This window comes from Oncorhynchus clarkii, chromosome 11 (assembly GCF_045791955.1).
Source record: "Oncorhynchus clarkii lewisi isolate Uvic-CL-2024 chromosome 11, UVic_Ocla_1.0, whole genome shotgun sequence".
Taxonomy (NCBI): domain Eukaryota; kingdom Metazoa; phylum Chordata; class Actinopteri; order Salmoniformes; family Salmonidae; genus Oncorhynchus; species Oncorhynchus clarkii.
Window position 1 is genome coordinate 9,313,762 of NC_092157.1, and position 16,797 is coordinate 9,330,558.

The window sequence follows — 16,797 nt, forward strand, 5'->3', positions numbered from 1 at the left end:
TCTGTGGTGTGATCTAGAACCACACTCCCTTATCCTCCGTGGTGTGATCTAGAACCACACTCCCTTATCCTCCGTGGTGTGATCTAGAACCACACTCCCTTATCCTCCGTGGTGTGATCTAGACACACACTCCCTTATCATCCGTGGTGTGATCTAGAACCTCACTCCCTTATCCTCCGTGGTGTGATCTAGAACCACACTCCCTTATCCTCCGTGGTGTGATCTAGAACCACACTCCCTTATCCTCCGTGGTGTGATCTAGAACCACACTCCCTTATCCTCCGTGGTGTGATCTAGAACCACACTCCCTTATCATCTGTGGTGTGATCTAGAACCACACTCCCTTATCCTCCGTGTCATGATCTAGAACCACACTCCCTTATCCTCCGTGGTGTGATCTAGAACCACACTCCCTTATCCTCCGTGGTGTGATCTAGAACCACACTCCCATATCCTCCGTGGTGTGATCTAGAACCACACTCACTTATCCTCCGTGTCGTGATATAGAACAACACTCCCTTATCCTCCGTGGTGTGATCTAGAACCACACTCCCTTATCCTCCGTGGTGTGATCTAGAACAACATTCCCTTATCATCCGTGGTGTGATCTAGAACCACACTCCCTTATCCTTCGTGGTGTGATCTAGAACCACACTCCCTTATCCTCCGTGGTGTGATCTAGAACCACACTCCCTTATCATCCGTGGTGTGATCTAGAACCACACTCCCTTATCCTCCGTGTCGTGATCTAGAACCACACTCCCTTATCATCCGTGGTGTGATCCAGAAACACACTCCCTTATCCTCCGTGGTGTGATCTAGAACCACACTCCCTTATCCTCTGTGGTGTGATCTAGAACCACACTCCCTTATCCTCTGTGTCGTGATCTAGAACCACACTCCCTTATTATCCGTGGTGTGATCCAGAACCACACTCCCTTATCCTCCGTGGTGTGATCTAGAACCACACTCGCTTATCATCCGTGGTGTGATCCAGAACCACACTCCCTTATCATCTGTGGTGTGATCTAGAACCACACTCCCTTATCCTCTGTGGTGTGATCTAGAACCACACTCCCTTATCCTCCGTGTCGTGATCTAGAACCACACTCCCATATCCTCCGTGGTGTGATCTAGAACCACACTCACTTATCCTCCGTGTCGTGATATAGAACAACACTCCCATATCCTCCGTGGTGTGATCTAGAACCACACTCCCTTATCCTCCGTGGTGTGATCTAGAACAACATTCCCTTATCATCCGTGGTGTGATCTAGAACCACACTCCCTTATCATCCGTGGTGTGATCCAGAACCACACTCCCTTATCCTCCGTGGTGTGATATAGAACCACACTCCCTTATCCTCCGTGGTGTGATCTAGAACCACACTCCCTTATCATCCGTGGTGTGATCCAGAACCACACTCCCTAATCCTCCGTGGTGTGATCTAGAACCACACTCCCTTATCCTCTGTGTCGTGATCTAGAACCACACTGCCTTATCCTCCCTGGTGTGATCTAGAACCACACTCCCTAATCCTCCGTGGTGTGATCTAGAACCACACTCCCTTATCTTCCGTGGTGTGATCTATAACCACACTCCCTTATCCTCCGTGTCGTGATCTAGAACCACACTCCCTTATCCTCCGTGGTGTGATCTGGGACGATGCTGAGGGCTGCGATGCGCCCCGCTCTGCTGGGGGTGTGAGCGTGCTTGTATTTTTATGTATGTGCGTGTGTGTGCGCGTGTGTGCGCGTGTATGTAAGTGGTTGACCTCAGGTAAATACTGAAGGCGGTTGTGTGGAGGGGGGATGTTAATCTCTAAGGGGATGATCTCTGGTAAACCCTAAACTTAAAGAAGAGTGTCATCATCTCCAGGGTGCCGCTCGTCTTCGTAGCTGTACTGCTGTCTGACATATTGGCCAGGATTAGTCAGTCAGTGAAAGCCTCAGTAGTGAGACGGGAACGGGGGTCCCACAGCGTACTGTCCTCTACTCCCCGTGAGACCCTCCAAAGTGGATCTCCTCCCTAATTGGGAACACATATGCAGGGAGGGACAGGGGGTAAGGAGATGGCGGGGCGGGCAGGGGGGGGGGGGGCGACTCCCTAATGTAATGTCTCTAGGAGTGAAGCTATTGTAATTGATCAAACATCTTTATACTATAGTACTGAACCCCTCCCATAGCCCTCCCTCCAAATCCCTGCTCTACCATTTCATTTACTGCTCAGATTAGTTGGGGAGGGCTGGCGTGGCGGAGGTGAAGTGTGGGCTCTATGTCTGAATCTCACACGGGAATTCTGCATGGAAATCTGTTCAGAGCGGAAGAGTGGAACAGGATACTCCATCAAGACTGAGGCATCCGGCTGGCCTTGTACTGATGTGGCAGAACACACACAGCCAGTGAATCCAGCCCTGGGAACTAGAGGGTGATGGTGAATTGGTGACAGTGTGTGTGGTGAGAGAAAGTGTGTGTATGTGTTTGTGTGTGACTGAGCATGGTTAGAGGCAGGAAAGCTGGGGGCACACTCTGGTCATAGCTTCCTTCTCTCTTTCCTACTCCCTCCCCCTCAACCTTTCTCTCTTTCTTTTTCCCCCTCTCTCTCTCTCTCTCTCTCCCTCCCCCTCAACCTTTCTCTCTTTCTCCCCCCCTCTCTCTCTCTCCCTCCCCCTCAACCTTTCTCTTTCTTTTTCCCCCTCTATCTTCCTCTCTTTCTGTCCCTCTCTCTCTCTCTCTCTCTCTCTCTCTCTCTCTCTCTCTCTCTCTCTTGTATTGAACTGTAGGGAAAGTGGCTTTATTGTGGGGATGTCTCCGAGCGAAATGGGAACCATTTCCTTGGGGAACACATTATTATTGCAACGCATGTTGCAGTTGAAAGAGGGAAGCTATGTGGGGAGGTAATAGTTGGTTTTTGTAATTTGTAGCCTCTGAAGTGGTCTTTAGAACACACAGACCGAGTTTATAGCTCCGAAATCATTGGCTTTCACTGCAGACAATAACAGGGGATTTATTTAAGGAAACTGTAAGCCACAACCCTATTAGTCTAAATGTGATGCTTTGAAACTCTTTTTATGGTGGAACCTCAGTGTTGTCTGTGAATGAGATATCCATCAATCACTTAACTGCATAGGAATACATAGAACGTCTAAGTGACTAACTGCATGTGCAGTATAGCAGGCGGAAGTCATTTTAACTATTAACGTCTATCCTTGTGAGGCCTCTTCAGGTCGAAGCCTGTTTGTTATGCTAGCCTAGCTCTATGCTAACATCCCACAGCACATCCTTGTGAGGCCTCTTCAGGTCGAAGCCTGTTTGTTATGCTAGCCTAGCTCCATGCTAACATCCCACAGCACATCCTTGTGAGGCCTCTTCAGGTCGAAGCCTGTTTGTTATGCTAGCTGAGCTCCATGCTAACATCCCACAGCACATCCTTGTGAGGCCTCTTCAGGTCGAAGCCTGTTTGTTATGCTAGCCTAGCTCCATGCTAACATCCCACAGCACATCCTGTGTGTGGCCTCATTAGCTAGACGACTCAAAATCACTTAAAAAAATAAAAATAACAACACGGGTTTACATCCGCAGACCTTGAAGGATGAAACCCAACACTTTTCCTCTATATGTAAACTAATTGTACATTGTAAACTAATTGTACATTGTAAACTAATTGTACATTGTAAACTAATTGTACATTGTAAACGAATGGGTGCGTAGGGATACAAGAAACATCAAAAGTCATCCTGCGGTCAGGTATCTCTCCTGTTCATTTAAATTCCTTGGTTTTGACTGTTGCGCGTCTCAGCAAGTTCTACCCAACGATGTTGTACATACTCATAGTAATCTGATGTACAGTACGCATGTATGGCTCTAACTTATGTCTCTGCCCTGTGTGTTTGCCAGTGGAGTATGACAGAGAGCTGTCGCCTCACAGAATGCACCACAAAGAGTTCAAGTTCAACCTGTCCCAGATCCCTGAGGGTGAGGCCGTCACCGCCTCCGAGTTACGCCTCTACAAGGAGTGTGCGAACCAAGTCGTCATCAACGAGACCCTCCTGCTCAGCGTCTACCAAGTGGTGCAGGAGCACCCCAACAGGTAAGACACACTGCACACACACAGTCCAGTCCTTATATGTCAATCTGATGACAATCAGAATAATCTCATCGGGCCCTTTTCACAGTTAAATAGCTTGCTGCTTGCTATTGCTATATACATGGGTTTATATCAGGGCTAGCTTGTTGTACTGCTTTATAGTGTTGAAGTCATGCTATCACATTAATGGTATATACACTATATATACAAAGTATGTAGAAACCCCTTCTCAAATGAGTGGATTTGGCTATGTCAGGTGTATAACATCGAGCACACAGCCATGCAATATCAATTGACAAACATTGGCAGTAGAATGGCCTTACTGAAGAGCTCAGTGACTTTCAACGTGGCACCGTCATAGGATGCCACCTTTCCAACAAGTCAGTTCATCAAATGTATTTCCCGGGTCAACTGTAAGTGCTGTTATTTTGAATTGGAAACGTCTAGGAGCAACAACGGCTCAGTCGCGAAGTGGTAGGCCACACAAGCTCACAGAACGGGACCGCCGAGTGCTGAAGCGCGTAGAGCTTTCAAATCGTCTGTCCTCGGTTGCAACACTCACTACCGAGTTCCAAACTGACTCTGGGAAGCAATGTCAGCACAATAATTGTTCATCTGGAGCTTCATGAAATTGGTTTCCATGGCCGAGCAGCTGCACACAAGCCTAAGATCACCATGTGCAATGCCAAGCGTCGGCTGGAGTGGTGTAAAGCTCACTCCCATTGGACTCTGGAGCAGTGGAAACGCGTTCTCTGGAGTGACTAATCACGCTTCACCATCTGTCAGTCCAATGGACAAATCTGGGTTTGGTGGATGCCAGGAGAATGCTACCTGCACCAATGAATAGTGCCAACTGTAAAGTTTGGTGGAGGAGGAATAATGGTCTGGGGCTGTTTTTCATGGTTCGGGCTAGGCCCCTTAGTTCCAGTGAAGGGCAATCTTAAACTAGATAATAGGAACACTGTGGACAATTTTCAGCATGTTGCAACCATGAAATACAGAAATAAACACTTTTCCATAAACAAGGTCTAAATCATGTTTGATACACTAAGTAAAAATGTTGCAGTACTGTTTAAACTAGATGATAGGAACACTGTGGACAATTTTCAGCATGTTGCAACCATGAAATACAGAAATAAACACTTTTCCATTAACACTGCATATTATGACATTCTAGACGATTCTGTGCTTCCAACTTTGTGGCAACAGTTTGGGGAAGGCCCTTTCCTGTTTCAGCATGACAATGCCCCTGTGCACAAAGAGAGGTCCACACAGAAATGGTTTGTTGAGATCGTTGTGGAAGAACTGGCCTTGCACAGAGCCCTGACCTCAACCCCATCAAACACCTTTCGGATTAATTGGAACGTAGACTGTGAGCCAGGCCTAATCGTCCAAAATCAGTGCCCGACCATACTAATGCTTTTGTGGCTGAAGTCCCCGGAGCAATGTTCCAACATCTAGTGGAAAGCCTTCCCAGAAGAGTGGAGGCTGTTATAGCAGCAAAAGGGGAACCATATTAATACCCATGATTTTGGAATTAGATGTTTGACGAAAAGAGTCAACACACTTTTTTTGTAATGTTGTGAATTTGAGGTATATATATTGTGTTACTATTTTCTTTATTATATACACTGTATATATTTTTTGTTACTCATTTTCTTACTTTTGTTTTTTTAACTGCATTTTTGGGAAAGGGCTCGTTAGTAAGCATTTCACGGCAAAGTCTATGGTTCAGATTCTCCCAGTGATCTAACACTGGGATGATATGGTTCAGATTCTCCCAGTGATCTAACACTGGGATGATATGGTTCAGATTCTCCCAGTGATCTAACACTGGGATGATATGGTTCAGATTCTCCCAGATTCTCCCAGTGATCTAACACTGGGATGATATGGTTCAGATTCTCCCAGTGATCTGTCTAATACTGGGATGATATGGTTCAGTTTCCTCCAGTGATCTGTCTAATACTGGGATGATATGGTTCAGCTTCTCTTAGTGATCTGTCTAACACTGGAATTATATGGTTCAGTTTCTCCCAGTGATCTAACACTGGGATGATATGGAGAAACTATTAGACGATACAATACCTGACAAGAATAAGTGAACCCTGAGATGTGATGTGAGACCATCCCAATATCCTGCTACTCCGTCCTCCTAGTCAGTCCTGAGCCTGTCGAGATGAGAGATAATGTATACTGCTACTCCGTCCTCCTAGACAGTCCTGAGCTTGTCAAGATGAGGGATAATGTATACTGCTACTCCGTCCTCCTAGTCAGTCCTGAGCTTGTCGAGATGAGGGATAATGTATACTGCTACTCCGTCCTCCTAGTCAGTCCTGAGCTTGTTGAGATGAGAGATAATGTATACTGCTACTCCGTCCTCCTAGTCAGTCCTGAGCTTGTTGAGATGAGAGATAATGTATACTGCTACTCCGTCCTCCTAGTCAGTCCTGAGCTTGTTGAGATGAGAGATAATGTATACTGCTACTCCGTCCTCCTAGTCAGTCCTGAGCTTGTTGAGATGAGAGATAATGTATACTGCTACTCCGTCCTCCTAGTCAGTCCTGAGCTTGTTGAGATGAGAGATAATGTATACTGCTACTCCGTCCTCCTAGTCAGTCCTGAGCTTGTTGAGATGAGAGATAATGTATACTGCTACTCCGTCCTCCTAGTCAGTCCTGAGCTTGTTGAGATGAGAGATCATGTATACTGCTACTCCGTCCTCCTAGTCAGTCCTGAGCTTGTTGAGATGAGAGATAATGTATACCGCTACTCCGTCCTCCTAGTCAGTCCTGAGCTTGTCTTGATGAGAGATAATGTATACTGCTACTCCGTCCTCCTAGACAGTCCTGAGCTTGTCGAGATGAGGGATAATGTATACAGAGGAAAGTCTTAGCTACACGTACTTCTCCAGACATTGATTCCACGGTAGCGTAGCTCTGGTTTTCTGTCATGTATTTTCTCTAGAATGAGACATGACCGCATTGCCTTACCAAAATAGCCTGAATTTAGAGTCCCAGCACCAAAACACGGTAAGCATTTACATGGTTTCTGCTGGGAGAGACATCCCACTTCGATACAACAGACAATAAAATCGCTGGATGGTATTGATATTTTGAAAACAGTATTCTTACGTTTGCTGTATATGTTTCTGGTCATTTACAAGTCTGTAAGACCTCAATTCAATTAAAATCATAAAGACAATTGCTATTTTTTTTTAACGTTTTTTGCTGGATTCTTGTTTTCGTGAAAGCGTTTCTATGTCTATATCTATATCTATGTCTATGTAATGTCTGCCACATTCTCTTCACAATAGGCGGTTTGTGCTCTGCTGCCCGCAGGCAAAGACTTTTATTTTGCGAGATATTTGGAGATTAAAGGGGCCATATATATCCAATTACTGTATTATTGTAGGAGGATGTTTACCTTTAGGCAAATTATAGCTTGGTTTGTGGGCTATCCGAGAACATCGCTTTGTGCTTTGAGCTTGCAAATCCTAAGTACTTGTGCAGCTTGCAAAACACATTTGCTGACAAACAGATTCATTTGTAAGCGGTTCAAGTCTTGGAAGTTGTAATTGCTTTGATTATAGCTCCCAATCTTTAATAAGTACACAGGGTATGGAAAGCTAGCAAGCAGGGCTGAACAGAGGTGCAACTGTACATAATTACCAAAATACATCTTCTGAAGATACATCTTCTGAAGATTCATAAAAGCTACAAGATAGGCAAAAAAAATCCATGTACAAGGATACATTTGCGAGAGTAAAGTTTCTGGTAGTTATTCTTAAAGTCATGTAAAACTTGCTTCTGAAATCCGAAGTCAGTAGAGAGTCTACAACCTCTGGGTTCTCCTTGTTTACAGTTTACCGGCTTCTGTTAGGACCCTCGGCTATAGTAATAGGCTGCAGAATTAGCTGTTGCATTTTATACTGCAGTATTCACTTGATTGAGATGGTTTCTTTGGCACTATGTGTTTGTTTCCTTACCAAATAACATTACTATATAACCACTCGGCAGGTAGCCTAGTGGTTATATATTGAACCTTGCATATGCTGCTCGGCCATCGCTCATCCATGTATTTATATGTACATATTCTCATTCACTCAGATTTTTGTGTATTAGGTAGTTGTTGAGGAATTGTTAGATTACTTGTTAGATATTACTGAACTGTCAGAACTAGAAGCACAAGCATTTCGCTACACTCGCATTAACATCTGCTAACCATGTGTATGTGACCAATACAATTTGATTTGATTAGGTTTGCGCATTAGGCCAGTAACCAAAAGGTTGCTGGATTGAATCCCTGAGCTGACAAGGTACAAATCTGTCATTGTGCCCCAAGAAACACGAGCAATGTATATTAGACCGGTGGAAATCTGTCCTTTGGTCTGATGAGACTAAATTTGAGATTTTTGGTTCCAACCAAAGCCTTGTCTTTGTGAGATGCAGAGTAGGTGAAGGGATGATCTCCGCATGTGTGGTTCCCACCATGAAGTATGGTGTGGTGCTGGTGTGGGGGTGTTTTGCTCGTGAGACTGTGATTTATTTTGAATACAAGGCACCTCAGCATGGCTACCACAGTATTCTGCAGCGATATGCCATCCCATCTGGTGTGCGCTTAGTGGGATTATCATTTGTTTTTCAACAGGACAATGACCCAACACACCTCCAGACTGTGTAAGGGCTATTTGACCAAGAAGGAGAGTAATGGAGTGCTGCATCAGATGACCTGGCCTCCATGATCACCCGCCCTCAACCCAATTGAGATGGTTTGGGATGAAAATGACCGCAGAGTGAAGGAAAAGCAGCCAACAAGTGCTCAGCATAAAGCTGTCATCAAAGCAAAGGGTGGCTACTTTGAAGAATCTCAAACATAAAATATATTTTTATTTGTTTAATACTTTTTTGGTTACTACGTGATTCCATATGTGTTATTTCATAGTTTTGATATCTTCACTATTATGCTATAATGTAGAAAATAGTAAAACATTAAGAAAAACCCTTCAATGAGTAGGTGTGTCCAAACTTTTGACTGGTAGTGTAGTTCCATATCATATCTCAAAAACACCCAATCTTTCAGTACCCAATTAACATGGTGTTCTTGAGAACAGTGTTGTTTACAAGTCTCCTCACCAGTCTCAAGCTAAATGTATGTTAGAACAGAACAAGCCATCGAAACAACAGCCAGATATGCTGCATTTTTAACAACATTCATTTGACAGGCCCAGCAAAGGAGATTTATTGGAACAAAAAACACCAAACGTTGACGTATGACCTATGACGTTATTCCAGTTCATTTGAGCAGTCAATTAGAGGCTTTACAGTAGGGCTTTAGTGCCACGGCCCCCCCATACGGCTCTCGGATGGACCCCCTGCTGGTACACGGGTGTTAAAATGTCTGCCTCGATTCAGAATGACTCAGTACCGGCCCACAGAACCCAAGCTGCGCCCAACGTGTGAACTACCTGAGGGGGGCACTAGGAACGGCCTGGGGAGGGGGCACTGGGAACGGCCTCATATGGAAGCCCTCAAAAACTCTCTCATTAACGAGAAATAACGAGGGGCTGCCGATGCAGGACTGCAGGGGCATTCCCGGAACACCTGGGTGATTGTGGGGCTTTGATCTGCGGCCCGGGGAGGGGCCAGCGGACTCATGCTGTGTCATTACAGTAATGGGGACGGGATAAACCTCTTTCTCTCTCTCTCTCTCTCTCTCACACACACTCACTCACTGACTCGGGGTGTGGTTGTCTTTTCCACCTGAGAACTAGCTACAGTTATAGGGGGGGTAGGGTAAGGTCGGGGAGGGGAGTGGTGGTGGGGTGATGTTACGAACCCAGCAGCGTTGCAGTTCTTGACACAAACTGGTGCACTTGGCACCTAATACCATGCCTGATTCAAAGGCACTTCAATATTTTGTTTTGCCCATTCACCCACTGAATGGCACACATACGCAATCAATTGTCTCAAGGCTTAAATATATATTTTTTAACCAGTCTCCTCCCCTTAATTTACACTGATTGAAGTGAATTTAACAAGTGACATCAATAAGGGGTCATAGCTTTCACCTGCATTCACCTGGTCAGTCTGCCATGAAATAAAACTGGTGTTCTTAATGTTTTGTCCACTCAGTGTAGGTTCATACAGTATAGGGATTAGAGAGGGATCATCTTCATAGTGTTTCGTGCCAAAATCCCTGAATGTAGCCTGTAAGAAAACATGAAAGTCTTACTGACATATACCACAGTATCTGTTATGGTAGAGTACCAGTGTTTAATGTATACTTCTGTAAAGATGGGAGAGCTGCTGGCCCTCAGTCATGGCTGCTTGTTGTGACTGTGCCCCCAGGGAGGCGGACCTGTTCTTGCTGGAGTCTCGCAGGCTGTGGGCAGCCGAGGAGGGCTGGCTGAAGTTTGACATCCTGGCCACCAGTAACTTGTGGGTGATGAGTCCTCACTACAACCTGGGCCTCCAGATCAGAGTGGAGACCAGCAGCGGTGAGCACCATGCTAACAGCTAACATTAGAAATATGTTGCTAACGGCTAACTTTGCAAACATGCTAACAGCTAACTTTGGAAACATGCTAACTAACTTTAGAATTTTCATCTTGAAATGAAAACAATAGTGGAGACTGAACAATGGGGCTTTTTGAGGCTTGTCACAATCCTGAAATGGAAAGGTTGATATGTTTGCAAGTCAACTATTTGATACGTAATGGACACTAAACATCTATCAAAGGACAAATGCAGAAATATTTCACAAGAATATATCAATAGGGTGTATGATACTCTCCCTTGTAGGCAATGTTTAGTAAACTGTAGCACATTCAGTATTGTCCAAGTGATTGACGACTCCTCTCTTCTGTGGAACAGGGCGGAGCATCAGCTCCAAGGAGGCGGGACTAGTGGGGCGTGACGGAGGGCTGGAGAAGCAACCCTTCATGGTGGCCTTCTTTAAAGTCAGCGAGGTGCACATCCGCACCGCCCGCTCCACCAACAAGCGCAACAAGAACCGCAACCGCCCTACGCAGCCCCAGGAAGGAGGCTCCAGGGGCCCCAGCCCAACAGGTGTGTCCATAGTCTGTTCAACACTCAGTTAAACCCTTTTATGATAAATATGTAACCAGGCCAGTTCATTACAGCTCCGTAGTGTAAAAAGGGTGTACCAGTGTGTGAATTTTTGCTCAATTCAGTATTGGAAAGTTTTGGATGTGTTCATGTTTATTACCGTAGGAACATCAATCAAACCCAACCACAACAAACAACTGCCCCACAACATCACAAAATCAAACCCCACAACATCACAACATCACACCCCACAACCTCAAAACATCACACCGAGCCCATTACAATATCCAAACATCTCCAAGCCGAGCAGGGAATCTCTCGCTGCCCTGGGTTTCAGTGTAATGTGGTGAGGTGTGCTGTCATTGATGGGGACATCGGTGGCAGCTTTCCAAATGAGAAAAAAAACGAGAGACAGAGAGCGAGAGAAACTATCCCTAGATGCATGACCTCATCATTCGAGAGTACACTTTATAGTATCTGCACTCAGCCAGCCTCCGTATTTAGCGGCTGATGTTATGAACAGGTCAATTCAATTAGGCTCTAATCCAGCTACCAATTCTGCCTTCACCCCTGGCCGTTTCATAACGTTAGCATAATGTTAGCCTTTGCCGAACATAAAGCTGTCCTTGTGAGGGAGGATCCCAGTGATTTTACAGCAGGAAGAGCTGCGGTTTCAGAGGGCTTTGCGGCTAATATCTGCTGGATCCCAGCCCTAATTTGATGGATGAGGCCCGGGCTAACATTAAGCCTTCATGGCCAGGGCCACGCGGTCACCTACTCAGCTTCTTAACCGTTCACGTTACAATAGCAGCTCAAGTGATTTCCCTCACCTCCTCGGTTTCACCTCATCTGTTTTGAAGGCGATAACATCTAAAGGCTAGAGGTGTTGTTGGATGATGCCAATCAGGAGCTCTACAGTTTCTTCCTTTCCCCCAACACAACATACTGTGGGAAGTTGGTTCAGCTTTATTTAACCAGGATAGTCCTCTCAGCAACAATCACTGTTTCCCTGGGAACCTGACGTTATGAGTTTGTGGTTCCATCTCTGTACATATGTATGTACATACAGACTACAGTTCATCACACACACCATCCATTCTTATTGTAGCCTCTAAGGAATGTGATTCGAGTTCTAGTACATTATAACCAAGGTCTTCTCAGTTGTGCAGTGTCCATTAGATAAAAAACCTTCAGAAAAGAGCAGAACAGAACAGAGCAGACCAAAGCAGAACATAGCAGAATAGAACAGAGCAGAATAGAACAGAACAGAGCAGAATAGAACAGAACAGAGCAGAATAGAACAGAGCAGAATAGAACAGAGCAGAATAGAACAGAACAGAGCAGAATAGAACAGAACAGAATAGAACAGAGCAGAATAGAACAGAGCAGAATAGAACAGAATAGAACAGAGCAGAATAGAACAGAGCAGAATAGAACAGAGCAGAACAGAACAGAGCAGAATAGAACAGAATAGAACAGAGCAGAATAGAACAGAGCAGAATAGAACAGAGCAGAATAGAACAGAGCAGAATAGAACAGAACAGAGCAGAATAGAACAGAACAGAGCAGAATAGAACAGAGCAGAATAGAACAGAGCAGAATAGAACAGAACAGAACAGAGCAGAATAGAACAGAGCAGAATAGAACAGAGCAGAATATAACAGAGCAGAATAGAACAGAGCAGAATAGAACAGAACAGAGCAGAATAGAACAGAACAGAGCAGAATAGAACAGAGCAGAATAGAACAGAGCAGAATAGAACAGAGCAGAATAGAACAGAACAGAGCAGAATAGAACAGAGCAGAATAGAACAGAACAGAGCAGAATAGAACAGAACAGAGCAGAATAGAACAGAACAGAGCAGAATAGAACAGAGCAGAATAGAACAGAACAGAGCAGAATAGAACAGAACAGAGCAGAATAGAACAGAACAGAGCAGAATAGAACAGAACAGAATAGAACAGAGCAGAATAGAACAGAACAGAGCAGAATAGAACAGAGCAGAATAGAACAGAGCAGAATAGAACAGAGCAGAATAGAACAGAGCAGAATAGAACAGAGCAGAATAGAACAGAACAGAGCAGAATAGAACAGAACAGAGCAGAATAGAACAGAACAGAGCAGAATAGAACAGAGCAGAATAGAACAGAACAGAGCAGAACAGAGCAGAATAGAACAGAACAGAACAGAACAGAGCAGAATAGAACAGAACAGAATAGAATAGAACAGAACGCAGCAGAGCAGAATAGAACAGAACAGAGCAGAATAGAACAGAGCAGAATAGAATAGAACAGAGCAGAATAGAACAGAGCAGAATAGAATAGAGCAGAATTGAACAGAGCAGAATAGAACAGAGCAGAATAGAACAAAAAAGAGCAGAGCAGAATAGAACAGAGCAGAATAGAACAGAGCAGAATAGAATTGAACAGAACGCAGCAGAGCAGAATAGAACAGAACAGAACAGAGCAGAATAGAACAGAGAAGAATAGAACAGAACTGCCTCCCAGGCCCAGACCAGTCTGCTGGTGCTCCAGCTTATGAGGACAATCTGTTGAACCAATGTGTCCTAAAGGATTGGACTTTATGTAACCCAAAACATCAATCCCTCTCGGCCTCGCCACTTGGGATGTCTGGAGTGTAAATATTTAGATCCTGCGCAGGAAGTTGCGAGGCCCTTGCGACAGCAGCAGCGTCCATCGCCGTGGTTATGATGAGGCGGACTTATGAGGCATATGGTTCCAATACCTCATCACTCACTCACTTCCCAGGCTCTGAGGAAGAGAGGAAGGATGAATGGATGGATGGATGAATGGATGGATGAAGCATCCTTCTTCTGTGCTGCTCTGAGAGAGAAACAAATAGGGACAGTGCTTTATGGTTTAGCATCTGTTGGGACCAACATTGTCCCTTCTTTACAGTTTACAATTCACATCAATAAATCAATGTAGCATAGCCACCAGAATATAGTATGCTTCAGAATACAACACGCCCACAGACACGTCAGAGGCTCACACCATCATACCACATACCCACAATACATTGCTTCATTCTAAGTGGCATGCAAGTATGGATATTGGAACATAACCATGGTCTCATGGTATACAGGAAACTGCCAAAATAAAAGAAACACTTTAGTAAATGAGGGATACATTTACTCTTAGGGTCATGTATAAAACGCCCAGTTGCCCATTATTATGGCTACCATGGCTAGAAGAAGAGATCTCAGTGACTTTTAATTTTTAATTAAAAAAAAAATGTAACCTTTATTTAAATAAGCATGTCAGTTTAAGAACAAATTCTTATTTACAATGAAGGCCTACCCCAGCCAAACCCAGACGGTGCTGGGTCAATTGTGCATTGCCCTATGGGACTCCCAATCACGGCCGGATGTGATACAGGCTGGATTCGAACCAGGGACTGTAGTGAAAGAGGGGTCTCAAAGGAGCATAGGGGGTTTAAGTGTGTGTGTAGGTCACCAGATCTCAACCCAATTGAACCTTTATGGGAGATTGTTGAGCGGCGCATGAGACAGTGTTTTCCACCACCGTCAACAAAACACCAAAATTATAGAAATTCTCGTGGAATAATGGTGTCACATCCCTCCAGTAGAGTTCCAGACACTTGTAGAATCTATGCCAAGGTGCATTGAAGCTGTTCTGGCTCGTGGTCCATTGAAGCTGTTCTGGCTCGTGGTGGCCCAACGCCCTATTAAGACACTTTATGTTGGTGATTCCTTTATTTTGGCAGTTAACTGCGTCCTCTTGGCATTAGTTTCCCTAGAATAACACAAGCAGAACATACTGTGCACCCTGCCTTGCTTTGAGAGGGGAAACGTTTGTACTGTACTGGAAACGAGACAGAAGAAGAACAATGCGATACCTTTAAAGGTCATTTGGGGGTTTGGGGCTTAATGGAATCCGGGCTTGACCCTTTAACGACAATCCAAGAGGATTACCGTTACCCAGCCCAGTCATTAGCCACTCCTGACCTCAGACCTGTCGTTACCCAGCCCAGTCATTAGCCATTCCTGACCTCAGACCTGTCGTTACCCAGCCCAGTCATTAGCCACTCGCTAAAAGACTGATAAAGTTAACATTATTGCTTAAAGAATTCGAATAACATGGCGCTGTCCAGCTGTGTGTTTTCATCTCAGGGTCTCCTCCTCCAGTCTCTCCTTTGTTGACTGTTGGTGTAATTAGACATCGGCGAGCTCCGCAGAGGGTTTAATAACCTCCCTGATGAAAGACAGGAAGAAAGATAGACTTCAGTGGAAGAGGGAGGGAGAGAGAGAGAGAGAGAGGTTCGCCCACTGATGACACAGACAGACAACAGGGAAATTCTCTTTTAAGTCTTCATGGGAGTATGGAGAGGCTGACCCATTCTCTCTCTCTCTCTCTCTCTCTCTCTCTCTCTCTCTCTCTCTCTCTCTCTCTCCCTCTCTCTTTGGGAAGACCCTGATCTTTTGGGAATGCCACGGCCTATTAGCCTCGCCACAGGAACAGTGGCTTGCGTAATTGCTACTGTGAAAAGTAGCCGTTTTTAAAAAAGGCTTCTGTTTTTTTTTTTTCCTTGAGAAAGTTTCGGGAATAAACTGTGGAACTATTGTATGCGGTTGCAGAGATTAAGGCTTTTGGTGGAAGGAACCCATTTACTGTTGCACATGTGCTTTACTTCCCGCCCGGCAACAGTTGTAATTTGCTCCATTGACTTCTATATTTCTGGAACAACAAGGGATAAATGTTAGTTATGGATTTTTCCCTTGTCAAAACTGTTAACCCAACCTCCGCGCCCCTGTGGAAATCTAATTAGCATAATACAACAACCGCCATCAACATCCGTCTGTTTAAGCTAGAGAGATCTGTATCGCTTTGCATGGGCTGCGTCTCAATCCACCACGTCCACCAATGGCAGCCTTCCGCATCTGGCCGAGCTATAGCAGTGTTTGTTAGACCAGGAGACAACCTGAAAATGGGTCTTCTCACAAAAGCATCTGTAGCGTCTGAACGGGACTCATGTGAAGTCGGTGCCGCCGATCTGCAAACCTCTGTCTGTAGCGTGCGAACAGTAGCAGTCAAAGGGTTGGACACACCTACTCATTCAAGGGTTTTTCTTTATTTTTTAAAACTATTGTCTTCATTGTAGAATAATAGTGAAGACATCAAAACTATGAAATAACACATATGGAATCATGTAGTAACCAAAAAAGTGTTAAACAAATGAAAATATATGTTATATTTGAGATTCTTCTCAAATATAGGCAAATGGTGGCTACTTTGAAGAATCTCAAATATAACATATTTCTATATTTGTTTAACACTTTTTTGGTTACTACATGATTCCATATGTGTTATTTCATAGTTTTGATGTCTTCAATATTATTCTACAATGAAGAAAATAGTTTTAAAAAATAAGGAAAAATGAATGAGTAGGTGTGTCCAAACGACTGGTACTGTATATATGGACACTGTTTAGTGCAAAAAAATAAAATCATAATTTCCTGAGCTTTCTTATCTCTCAGATACAGGACAGACACTTTCAAACAAACTTCTTTTTGATTTATATTTTGACTGTGTTTTTCCATTTATGAATCTGTTTGTTATTGAATGTGCTTCTATGGGCTAATAGCAGTAAGGCCAAATT

General features: G+C 44.4%; 1 protein-coding gene across 1 annotated transcript in view; it reads left to right on the plus strand.

Moving 5' to 3' along the window:
* The window catches only part of LOC139420174 (bone morphogenetic protein 7-like), a 55,715-nt gene that overhangs the window by 29,892 nt on the left and 9,026 nt on the right, over positions 1–16,797 (plus strand). The window contains exons 2-4 of the mRNA XM_071169956.1: positions 3,898–4,090; positions 10,438–10,586; positions 10,963–11,157. Of these exons, the coding sequence (XP_071026057.1) occupies positions 3,898–4,090; positions 10,438–10,586; positions 10,963–11,157 (537 nt within the window). The remainder of the gene's footprint in view (positions 1–3,897; positions 4,091–10,437; positions 10,587–10,962; positions 11,158–16,797) is intronic.